General features: G+C 41.3%; 2 protein-coding genes across 2 annotated transcripts; one reads left to right on the plus strand and one right to left on the minus strand.

Moving 5' to 3' along the window:
* The first annotated feature begins 4,150 nt into the window (after nucleotides 1–4,150).
* LOC137949364 (UPF0481 protein At3g47200-like) lies at nucleotides 4,151–7,172 on the plus strand. The gene is made up of 2 exons (XM_068795437.1): nucleotides 4,151–4,574; nucleotides 5,704–7,172. Exons 1-2 carry the CDS (start codon nucleotides 4,151–4,153, stop codon nucleotides 7,083–7,085), a joined length of 1,806 nt encoding a protein of 601 aa, XP_068651538.1. The 3' UTR covers nucleotides 7,086–7,172.
* Nucleotides 7,173–7,750: 578 nt separating this feature from the next.
* On the minus strand, nucleotides 7,751–10,404 carry LOC137950732 (probable polygalacturonase At1g80170). Its single transcript, XM_068797336.1, has 9 exons — nucleotides 9,956–10,404; nucleotides 9,506–9,637; nucleotides 9,204–9,368; nucleotides 9,079–9,099; nucleotides 8,777–8,984; nucleotides 8,568–8,649; nucleotides 8,376–8,484; nucleotides 8,167–8,283; nucleotides 7,751–8,085 (listed from the first exon to the last, which is right to left on the minus strand). Exons 1-9 carry the CDS (start codon nucleotides 10,148–10,150, stop codon nucleotides 7,798–7,800), a joined length of 1,317 nt encoding a protein of 438 aa, XP_068653437.1. The 5' UTR covers nucleotides 10,151–10,404; the 3' UTR covers nucleotides 7,751–7,797.
* Nucleotides 10,405–12,842: the final 2,438 nt, after the last annotated feature.

The raw sequence follows: 12,842 nt of genomic DNA on the forward strand, positions 1-12,842 counted from the left end.
TTGACTCTCTTTGAGTCAAATGTAATACCTAATTACACTTCCCAATCCTTCGCAAAGAGATTCATACAACCAAATGCCAGTTCTAGAATTAAAAGGTTTTAGAAAACTAATTTTAAGAAAAGGAAAAAAACAAAATAGAAATGGAATACTTACATCATCTTTAGAGAGATAGCCTCTCCAAGAGTGTCTCCAAGCTTCCAATATTTTAGGCACAAATAAGAATGTATTTTGAGTCTATGAGAAACTAAGAATGCCAAGAAACGAAAGAGGATAGAAAGAATCCCCTTGAAATTTGAGTTTTCTCTTCAAAGAACCTTGTCAAAAACTTGAGTTTAAATAAATCTTCATCTTCCCAAGCCGCATCAGAATCAGATAAGTGCTTCCATCTGACTAAAACTTTAATCCTCAAGTGTCCATTGACAGGAACTCATCTAGAATTCAAGAAATCACAAAAAAAAAAAAAATATAGATAGAATAAAGAATACATCGAGAAGAGGAGAATCAGGTGCCCCTTGCCAGCATCTTTTCGAAGTTCTCCAAGGATTCAAGTCGTTGGATCAACAACTGCTGCTTGAATCTCCTGATGAACGCCTCTGCGTGCTCATTTACATCACTCGACTGCCGTTCGACCTTGTTCATCACTCGACTGCCTCCACAGGCCTCCTTGTTCACCTCCACAGGCCTCCGAGACCTGGGCGATGCTTCCCCTTCGATCTTGATATAACGATTACTACTCATGGCCTTTGTCAACCTTGGCTTCTTCTTCTTCGACAAAGAAATTGTAGAGCGTCTGGCAATCGACCTTTCTCCCCACCCTTTAAATAGCCTTCGGGATGCCTTGAGCAGGAAGTGATCGGTGCTATCGTTACAGGAACTGATGGTCTGTATGTCGAAATCAGAGTCAAAGAGAGCTTAGCGAACGCGTCGTGGAGAGATTACTGAATTGATGAATTAGGCAGAGGCAAGCGGTTCAGAGTCCACAGCTTACGTAAACTCGAGGATTAAACACGCAAATTGTATTAAAAAGACGGGTTTTGAGTGTTTGATTTGAATGGGTTTCGGTGACCAGAGCATGTAAAGAAGAGTATGACACGGCGTGGCCACGAGAAAGGAATAGGAAAGGCAGCCGGCAGGAGGCGTGGATGATTGAGATGCATGCGGTGTAGACGACGGAGTTTGGCATGGGCGGCTCTTGCGTTGACGAAGAGATTTGAAAGTCCAAGTTGCTTTATTTTTCTTAATAATCCAGAAAAAAATGGCCAAATTTCTTTTTTATAAATAATAAAGGGACTTTTACTAAATTACCCACAAGAAAATTAGTTACAGTCATCATAATGCCACATCAGCTCTCTCTTGACGCTCTAACTTTTTTTTTTTTCATCTGCTTCCCTCTCGACAATCGCTCTCTCTGGACTCCTCACTGCATCCCTCTTCTCTCTCTCTTTATGCTCCCATCTCAACAAATGCTTCCCTCTCGCACTCGCTCTCTCTTGATGCTCCCCTCTCAACAAGTGCTTCCCTCTCGACACTTCAGAGTTTCGACGCCTTCCTCTCGCCCTCTTGTTGTACCTGCTTCTCTCTCGCTTGATCGCTACTTCTTTGTTATCTTGTAAATGACGAGATTGCTCCTTGTTATCGACACCAACGCACAACGTCGATGCAAGAACCGTCGGGCGACGCACGTAGAGACCACGGTCAGTGCTATGATGCAAAATGATGCAGGATTGCCAGATAATGCGAAATCTGCCCACCACCAGATGATTCCTCCAATATGCAATTCTCCCCATCTTCAGCCTCCGCCACCACTTCTCCAACCCGAAACCTCTTTCTTCGCCAACCCTATCACCCCCTTCTCTTTGAGATAATTCATGCAACATCAATGCCCCTAGATGGCACCCCCTCCACCAGCCCATTGGTCCCACGCCTTGGCACAATATCTGATCAATGAAATTCGCCCTTCGAAGGTTCTCATATTGGATTCGATCCAGAGGCAGAATATCCAAGGGAAACTCCTGTTCGTACACAATTGCACCATCTACGCTGTAACGGTCTTTGTCCTCGAAGCGACCATGGTTGTCTTGGCCTCGTCGCCGAGACTGATGAGTGCAATGGAGGTTCACGAAGAGGCGATGTTGAACAGATTAAGCTTTGTGCTCGGTAACAAGATCTGAGAGGGGTTCTCAAGCGAGATGCGTCGGTCGGTAACATAATCGATGCGATATCTGATGTTGACTAAACGTTGGGAGCTTCCAAAATCAGGTTTGCGAGAAAGAACATAAATTTCTGGAGAAGAGAAAAAAAATAGATACAAACCTAAACTGCTAGAGATAATGGATCAGAAAATGATCACATTATCTCTATGGGTTGACCGAGTCAACTAACAAAACTTGATATGATACCATGTTGAATTTAGGGAAAAGAGAAAAACTCCATTAACTTTTTTTAATAGAGGAAACTCGTAGTCTAATTACAATTGAACCACCTTTGTCCCAATTACACCCAAATCCTAACACTTAAAAAGATGAATCTTAGCATAATTAAATAACTCAACATAAATATAAGACTAATATAACTAAAACAACTTTAAATTGATTCTCCTGTAAACCTTACTTCTTCCTCTTGAATGTAAAATATGGGAATGTAGAATAATATTTGCCGTAAGTATTATTGATCAAGTGTACACTATTTATAGAGTTACAATAGAAATTGTAGATGATTACAACTCTTCAGAGTTTGAGTCTGTCTCTAATTCAACCACATTTTATCATTATCTTTATCTTTATCTCTATCATGCCCCTGCAAGATGGAGCTCTGAGAGGAGAGTTTAATCTTGATATTCAAAAAGAAGAAGCATATTCTCGGAAGTGGTTTGGAGAGAACAACAACGTTGGTAGCGGCTGAGAAGAACAACGACACTGGATGCGGTTGGGGTGGACAGAATTGCATCATCCAGAGGAAGAGCAACAGCTGGGATGGACAAAATCGCATCATCCGGTGATGAGATGAGGAGCAGCAACATAGGAGGCGACTGGGGCAAATGGAATTGCCTCGTCTGATGGAAGGGCAATGGCTGAGGCGGACGAAATTGCATCGTCCGGTGGAAGGGCATTTGCATTGGTAGTGGGTGAAGTGAAAAAAATTACATCGTCCTGTCGCTAGACGGACCTCCAAGAGGAGAGTCCAATTTTGATCTTCCAAAAGAGGAAGTGTGTTCTCGGAACTAGTTTGGAGAGAATCGGCGATGGTTGCCAACGATGGAGGTGAAAATCTGGCGACAGGTGATGGCAACGGGATGACGAACTAAGACCAATGACAACAGAGAAGGCGATACAAGAGGGGGGGGGGGGGGGGGGGGGGGGATGGGGGGGTTATATGTGGCACTAGCGAGGGTGGTTTCCGACAGAGCGGAACGCGGCGACGGTGAAGATGTACGGCGATGAGGACGTTGGGCAAAGCGACGGTGGTAGAGGCAAAGATAAAGATATAGGTGACAACAGTGGGCTGCAACGATGGAGGCTATTTCCTATAAGGATTTCCAGAGACGACATACTGGTTCTGATTAATTGATCGGGAACTCTGATACCATAGAATATAGGAACGTAAAATAATATTACTATAATTATTATTGATCAGGTGTACACTATTTATAGAGTTACAATGGAGATAAGACATCTCACACCAACAAATTTCGATTAGAAGGACAAGATAGAGAAATTAACGTGTGTTGCACTACTGCTATCAACATAAAGAAAAGCATGCAGGTTGCCCAATAAAGCAGATACTTTGACAGTTTAACAAGATAAAACAGATAGGAAACAAAGCAGCTCTCTCCTTAAAACAAATATCCCTCAAGTCTCTATTTCCAACTCACTTCTATGGAACAATGTCCCCAATTCCCATTTTGCCCGTTCCATGGCGAACTTTTGATAACTTTAGAGTGTTATTTGGTGACCTATCTCTCCTTTATGCTAAAGCAAGGAAAACCTCTTCCGCTCGATACCCGAAGAAATGGAGATGCTTAGTGTCTTGGTCGGGGTTGATGAAGTTTATTATTAGCTGCATACGATACCTTCCCATGGAGGAGGTATCTCCCGGTACCAAATGATTGTTTATGTATCGTCTGTGTCTGAGTATCGTCTCACTGAGTGCAATGGATTCCTCTGAATCAGCCTCCTCATCCTTCTTCCCATCTTCATTATCATTGTTCAATATACGAAGCCGTGTCTCAGTTACGCTCAGATCATCAAACTACCTGCAATGGAAAACCCAGTTCCTCCCGTTTCTGAAAAGCCAAAGCTTACTGGGGTTCATAGATGGGTCTGTCGAGGCTCCACCTGTGACGATCAAGGATGAAACTGGAGGAGAAACAAGTAATCCCGAGTATCTGAACTGGTTCCAGACAGACCAGCTGATACTGAGCTGGATCAATGCAACTCTTGCAGAAGAGAGTCTTTGCCATGTGGTTGGTCTTACTACGGCCCTGGAAACATGGAAGGAGCTCGAGGATGTGTATAACCTTCAACAAATGGAAGGGGAATTTGAGGCAACACAGCATCCTCCAGGCCATACAGTAGGTAACACCAGAACTCTATTTCGTTGTTTATTTGTCTCGAATCTGGGCTAATGCTTCAAATTTTGCGGGGAAAATGAAACAGCAGATCTTGTTTTTATCTTTTCTATCACCGAATGGAAATGAGTTAGCAGTTTAAGACGCTTCACGAACCGTCACCTAGACGGTTCACGATCCGTCACTTAGGTGACCCATCCGTCGGACTTTCCACTGATGGTGGTCGCCGGTTACGACCTTTTTGGTTCCGTCGTTGGTGGTCTCCTTTGATGGAGAGGAGCCTATAAAATGGGGTCTGGTCTAGCAGAGTTATGCCTGACCGTGGACTCTGATATGGAGTCATTTTCGTGGAGAGGAGTTCTCAGAGTACGCTGCGAGCGCCGGCGCTGTGGAGCCAACCGGCGTCTCGCTCGGCGCTGTGCGTCGGCCAACGTCGCAGTCTGATTACGGCGGCTGAATTCTGATGGGATGCCGACGTCCGGCAGAGAGCGACGGTAGAAGCCCAATGTTCCTCTGCGCGTGGCTGGAGGTTGAAGACGACCTCCAGAGCACGTAAAATAAAAAAAAAAAAAAAAATTTTGAAACTTAAGCTAGTTAGTTTCATTTAAATGACGAGTTGACTCGACTGAGTCAACTCGTATCGGTTGCGCAAGATGGGTTTTGATGAAACGACTCGAATTTTAACGAGTCGTTTGGGTTGACTCGGACGGGCTGAGTCGAGGCGCAGACCGGTTGAATCGTTTCGGCTTGTCTGTTCCAACTCGCTGAGCCGACCCGCCTATTAGTCGAGTCGACTCAGACGATAGAATAAAAATTTTGCGCCAACAGGGATTCGAACTCGGGCGCTGGATAAAGGTAAAACTCTAGTGACTTTCGGCTGTCTGCCAGCTTGTGTTGTAGTCTGATACACATAATACATAGGTTAAAATTTCAGTAATGTGTTTTTATGTAATTTAAATAATTATACAAATTCAAATTTTTTTTAATTTTTATGCATATTTTTATGTTGACCTAAATATAAAAATTATTGATTGACATTCATTTTAGTCAATTATTTTTATCTTTTCTATCACCGAACGGAAATGAGTTAGCAGAAGCTTCTCATCTGATTACCCTTTTTTGACCTATGTTTCCAGCGAGGAAAGCTAAGGGCCAGACCGGAAGCGTGAAGAACAATGAAATAGCCAAAGCAGCATGGAAGGACTCCGTGAGGCAGAAACTAAATTCCTTAAATGACATCGACCGATCGACGGCATCTTGCACAATCTTCCGGGTTCCTCCTCGAATTCGCATATTTGACGATGCAGCGTACGAGCCCCAAATCGTCTCAATTGGACCTTACCACCGAGGGAAGAAGCAGCTGCAATCCATGGAAAAGTACAAGTGGCAGTATCTTCATAATTTTCTCTCTCGAAAAGGGGTAATGAGCTTAGATGGTTTTCTCGATGAAATGCAGACATTGGAGAAAGACGCCCGAAATCGCTACTCGAAGGACGTTTCGCTCGACTGCAGTGAGTTTTTGGAAATGATGGTGCTCGACGGTTGCTTCGTAGTAGAGTTCTTCCTCAAATTTACAGAGTCGACACTCGGTTCTCTCTCTCCAGACCCAATTCTTGACAGCAGGTTGATCTGGGATAGTGTCGGCCATGATTTACTCCTTGTGGAAAACCAGCTTCCTCTCTTCGTCATCTCTCACATATTCGATACCTATAATCCATCAAATCCATCTCTGATTCCCCTTCCACTAGACAAACTCGCACTAAACTTTTTTCACCGGATGGCTGATTTTATCATTACCGGTACGGAACCTTTACCGGCCATGGAGTCAATCCATCACTTGCTCCATTTAGTTTACATAAACCTCATTCCACCCCTTCCACAACTTTCCACTCAGAGCCACAACTCTGTCCTTGCCAAGCTGAAGAGTTTTCTCTTTCCCAACCCATCTATTTCCTCACAACCTATCTGGAACATCCCAAGTGTTCAAGGCCTCCAAGAAGCAGGTGTCAAGATCAGGAAAGGGAAGGGAGAAAATTTCTTGGACATCAAATTCAGCAAAGGAGTCATGGAAATCCCTTACGTAGATATTGATGATTTCACCAATACATTCCTCCGAAACATGATAGCTTATGAACAGATCCATCGTCCCGAAAGACTCTGTTTCTCTTTGTATACCCTCTTTATGGATGATTTGATCAACACAACGAAGGATGTGGACGAATTAACAAAGAAGGGGATTATTGAGAACTCACTGGGTAGTGATGAGGATGTCACTGTGCTTTTCAACCAGATGGGGAAGGGAACTATCGTTTCTTGGGATGACCATAGCTTGGAACTGACAGAGGAGATTAATCGTTATTGCAGTACTAAACGGAATATCTGGCGAGCAAAGCTGGTCCATGATTATTTCAGCAATCCATGGGCGTTTATTTCATTGATTGGAGCACTTTTATTGCTTCTCTTGACTCTCTTACAAACCCTCTTTTCCATTCTTCCTTATGCGCAACCTCGAAATTAGCCATTTTTTTCTATCTTATTTGCATCCTCTTACAGACCCTGATTTCATTCAGCGACTGCATAGAAATAATTTATCTTGCTTGCTTATGCCATGTATAAGGATATATTTATAGCACAATGCTCTCTCCTCCCCCCGTTCTTCTCCTTGGATGGCTACATTACCTTTGAATAATCTTGTTTAGAATCTATGAAGAAGGGGGTGGGGGGCGTTGACATCTACGTACCTACTCTGATACCATTTAAAGTTGGATCCAAAATTTATCCCAAAATAACTAGTCAAATTAAGAAACCTCTTTTCCAACTAATAAACTCAAGACCTTTATACTCACTAATCCATGTAAGACTATTCCTTAACATGTCTAAGATATAAATTGTTAATGGGAGTTTATACAAAAAAACAAAGATTTAAAATTTTTCATGTTACATTTTGCTCACATAACACTGATCCTTTTCAATATTCCCTCGACTTCAATGAGGTGAGCAATGTATATGTGTGTAGATTGCAGACTACTTTTTTACTTTCTTAATTTCTTAATTTCTTGCTTCTTGTTGGGCCTCTTGCCAGTAGAAAAGAGAAAAGAGAAAAGAGAAAAGAGAAGAGAGAAAAGAGTTTTTTGAATTAGTACAGAGAATAGGACATGAGTGAAAACAGAAGATACCAGAAGATTTGCACAAAAGTAAAAATATGAAATAAAAAATTATAAGAAGACAAATTAAGAAGGAACATCCTGGCTATTAAACAGCGGAAAAAGAACATTTTGTTGAAGGTAGTGGTCATCAGATGGAAAACAAGGCAATGGGTTTACTCGACCAGAACTAAAGCCAAAGGCGTTCCAACAATATGCACTTGCATTCCCTCCGTTATAGAATAGTTGGATATCAGTTAAAATTATTTTTTCACAGGAGAATCTGTCACTGCAAGCAAATTTTATTGCGGTTGGTGTTGTTGAAGTCCCATGGATGCTTCTGTAGGAAATTCTCTCTACCTTAATTGATAATGTCTGTATCAGGACAATAAAAACCTTGTCATTGCAAGCTTTATTACTTCTTTTCATAAATAAAACTAAGAGTTTGCACAATACCTGGTTCGGACATGGTAAAGATGAAGGACAATAATATTGATCAATTATTATTGGGTTGGAGACACCATTCATCCACACATTCTGAAAATTGACATCTTTAACAAAACCACTGCCTCCCTGTCAAAAACAAAACCAAGAAATCCCATGAAACACTATGCAAATCCAGTCACTGAAGGTCCTGTAGAACAAAAAAAAAACAAGATTATTACCTGCCATGTCTTGATCCTTAACCCGTTCTGAGTATTGGAAATGAAGGCACCATCAATGAGTATATCATGCACTTGAGACGATGAATTATGCTCGCCCAAACTTCCTATGCTAAAGGAGATACAAAAGTACTGTCGAGTCAGTGTTAAGAAACATCAAATTCTAAAAAGATTTAACCTTGGGGAAAACGATACCTAATACCATGACCAGGACCACAGATGAGGTTTATGATACCAACTCTGGAAGAATTGCTTACTATGGAGATGCAGTCATCGCCTGGAACAGTGAGCACGAATCAAATTCAAGATGTCCTGTCCAATTTCTTGGGCTAAAACTAATCTTACAATCATCACCCTGGCTGAAAGAGAAAAAAGTCCAGAAAACGAGAGAGAAGCTTACTGACCTGTTCCAACAATGGTGTTCTTCACTTCAACCCACGTAGATTCACTTATGTGGATTCCATCAGTGTTAGGACTGTCACGAGGTGCAATCACTTCAAGATGGGATACCTTGACCCCATTGCAGCTAGTAAATGCCAAATGAATTTGTTGACTGTCACGAATCGTCAAATTACTGATGTTCAAGTGATTACACCTATGAAATGTAATTGCCTGCATTTGGGACTTTGACATGTGAAACTTCATGGTAAAACGAAAATCACAAACTGCAATACTCTGGCAATACTCTGGTAAAACGAGGACTCACCGTGGGTGCATGTCTACAAGGCTGCAAATATTACAATAATTCCAAATAAGTTAAAAAGTATCCACAGTTTCCATTTTTAAGAGCAAAAATAAGATAAAAAGAGTTGCAGAAGAAGGTGGTTTTACATTTCTTATATCGAGCTTGCATGCCCACCATTTCTTTCCCATGCCATTGATGATACCACCTCCCTTTACAACAAGATAATCCACCCCATGAAAATAGAGCCATTTCCTTGGATTTAACCCATCCCAAACTCTGGGTTCTTTGGGTGCAATAATAGCCCCTGAAATCTGAAGAAACATCACCAACATAGCCATGAAAAAGAAAAAAATAAAGACAGCAGCAGTTTTTACTAATGTGTCTTGAAAATGAAACAAAATACTAGTGCGTTTGTTGAAGAGCAAGAACAGTAAGAGAAAAATATTACCATCAGTGTCACCTCTGATAGACAGGGGCCACCGAAATCAATTGGCCCAATCAAATATATCTTCCCTTGTGGAACTTTAAGTATCGGTCTGGAAGGCATTGAGCAAACAACCTCCCACGCATCTTTAAAGGCCTGAAAAAAATATTCCCACCAGGCTCCAATTATATCAAGAAAACTATTTCAAATTTCAATTTTTGGTTTTTCAAATTCCTTTCTGCCCTTTCAATTTTTGGTTTTCCCAGAAATAAAAACGAGAACACTGGATCTTTTAACTTGTAAGCGGGTGATGAAACAATCTGGAAGGAATCAACTCCAAAACATGAATTTCATTTCACAGAAACATCAATACTTCTCCCAAAACGTCGAAATTCTTCGGATCAACCAAGGTGAAAGACGAGAAAGCAAAATCCAATGACATAAAAAAAAAAACGAAACGATGCTCGTACTTACCTTCGTATCATCACTGACCCCATCTCCTTTTGCTCCATGATTGTCAACAGAGACGACCCTCTTGGAGCTAATCCAGCTTTCCAAATTCTCAATTACACCCGTCTGCTTGAGACCGACTACAATAAAGAAGAAACACAGAATAACAATGTAAGTAATCGTAGACCCAGCTCTTAGATTTCGGTATGAATCCAACATTCTTTCTGGAAATTGAATCTCTGTTTAGCGACTCCCAGTCACTGAGTGAATTTATATTTTACAAGCCCGAAGAGTCCCAGAAGTTTCTTCTGCTGTGAAGTTGATGCACCTACGCGGGCTATGCCTGCCACTTAGGCGGTCGGCTACAAAATTGGAAAATGCACGGCAACGGAAATGGACGGGTGCTACGGGTTTCGCACTTGGTGAAGTTGACGGCCTAAGCGCGGAAGGAAAAAGGGTTGGACACAGATGGATTCGGGACGTTGAGGCGGGAGGGCGGGTTTTTGAAAACCAGAATATGACTCTTAAAATCTGACAGAACGAAAATCTGCCACCATTAACGTGTCCACACTATACTCCAGACTTGGACCCTGGAGGTTCATCGTGATAGAGATCAAGATGATCAGACAACTTCTATCCAACATCGTTCATCCAAAGATGATCTTAGACCAACCCTTTAACAAAGGGACAAGTCTAATTCTCCTTGGAGCTTGCACAACTTCTCAATGTCATTTGATTTTGATTTTTTTGTTCTGTAGCTTCTCTCTCTTAGTTTTTTGTGCGTGTAAGAATGTTCTTCTCCTCCACTAGACTAGAGATTAGCGGTTTCTTCTCTAATTTCCCTTTCATCTCTATCTCTTTGGTTTTTTCCCGAGTTTTGATGTCTGGTCAAGTTTGGGAACAAAATACAGGTCTTTCTGTAGGCAGAAATACGGGTTTGACGTGTTGAGTTGGGCTTTTTATTGACGTTTGATCTGTTTCAGTTTGTTGTCGTTGTTCTTAGTCTGTTGTCTTTGTTGCCGTAGCCATTGTTATTTTGACAACGAAGCAAACTCGTAGTGCTCAAGTTAAAGTACGATAAATTAGGCATAAGAAAAATAAACCCATGTCCAATAATGCCGTTAAATTTTACTGAGAGAGAAGATGATAATACTCGTCTTAGATCTAGAGAAAAGTAGGAGTTACTCCATTGCTTTAGAACCTCTTCAGAGTCCTGCAACATTAGGCAATTCCCTTAGAATATCTGTTACTAACTGAGACGAGCTCCTAGTAGATTTCCTACTTAAAATCAAAATGTTAAGGACGTGTGGCCAAAAACCTTAATTTAAGATAAATCATGTATATTGTAAATTAAATACTTTTATGTTCATTATACATGTTGTTGTACTCTCTAAAGCTCTAAATGGGATCAAACTAGCCATTGTCACACTTTCATCCATTTGATGATTCTTCCATCGGAGAAACAATGAGCTTCTTATCTGTACTGGGAGGTCGAGAAACAATGAGTTTCCTATGTTGATATCTGCAGAGACTCTATTATCTACTTTATTTTTAATGTAGATGTGAAAAGAACAGAAAAGAAAAGAAAAAACAGGACATTGGTAGAACAATATTTTTTCAGCTAGATAAAGACGGTTTTGAGTAACAACAAAAGGGTAATGGATTTCACTGCAAGAAAGAGATCATGTGCTCTTGATTTCGATCACTCATTCGTTAGATAGCAAAGATAAAATATTATTATTTCTAGAGAAGATACATAAGTGTTGACAGTGTGAACGAAAAATAGGAACGAACACGACAAACTTACGGTGGTTCGGCCTAGCCTACATCCACTAGAGCGACATGGATAATTCTTCACTAATGATAACTAGGGTTACATAATCTTTATATAATACTAAACCCTAGAGGTATTTGTGTCAAAAAGACACAAATACCCTCGTACAATTATACCACCCCCCCCCCCCCCCCCCCCCAACCTTACATTATATGAACCATATGCTTAACAATCTCCACCTTGGTGAATATTCACCCCTTAATAAAATATAGCATAACTTAAGGACTCCACTTGGAACAATAGGTTGGGGGCCGTTGCCCATCTAGCAATTGGAAACATTTATCAAGTCCCATATCGCTCTCTTCCCCTTGGGAAGCCAACCAACTCCCATGTCTGATTTTTATGCAGAGACTCCATCTCGTCCACCATAGTACTCATCCATCTACTTTTCTCTTGGCTTTGTACTGCCTCATGGAATGTAGTAGGATCCCCGCTACTAGTAATAAGTGCATAAGAAACCAAATCTTCAAAACCATACCTGGTAGGTGGCTTGATAGTGCGTTTGGGTATGTCTGTGGCTATACGGTGATGTTGTTGATCACCTGAGCTAGAACTTTCAACATGCTAAGTATCCTTTTTCTCTACCATGGTTCTCTAGCTCCACCTGCACCATAAGCTCATTGGTGCTACAATTTTCTGGCACTTGTTTCTCTTCTTCCTGAGCACGCTTCAACATGGTTTTTTCATCAAAAAACACATCTCGACTGATCACCGTCTTGTTTGCCTGCGGATCCCAGAGCTTGAAACCTTTCACCCCTTTTTGATAGCCCAGAAAGATACATTGTTTAGAAATCACATCAAGCTTTGACCTCTCCTCACTAGAAACAAGTACATAGGTTGGAGAACCAAAAACTCTCCAGCTAAAGAATTCTACCTCACTGCCTGTCCACACCTCCTCTGATACTTTCCCATCTAGTGATGCTCTAGGTGATTTGTTAATAAAAAAACATGTCATATTCACTACTTTTACCCAGAAATTCTTTGCAAGCCCTGCATTCAACCTGAGACATCGATCTTTTTTAGCTATAGTTTTGTTTATCCTTTCTGCCACACCGTTCTGTTGTGATGTCTTGCGTA

This window comes from Aristolochia californica, unplaced genomic scaffold, assembly GCF_029961685.1.
Source record: "Aristolochia californica isolate CCGP_79_NKW_82.1479 unplaced genomic scaffold, dmAriCali1.0.hap1 SCAF_14, whole genome shotgun sequence".
In the NCBI taxonomy this organism is placed as follows: Eukaryota; Viridiplantae; Streptophyta; class Magnoliopsida; order Piperales; family Aristolochiaceae; genus Aristolochia; species Aristolochia californica.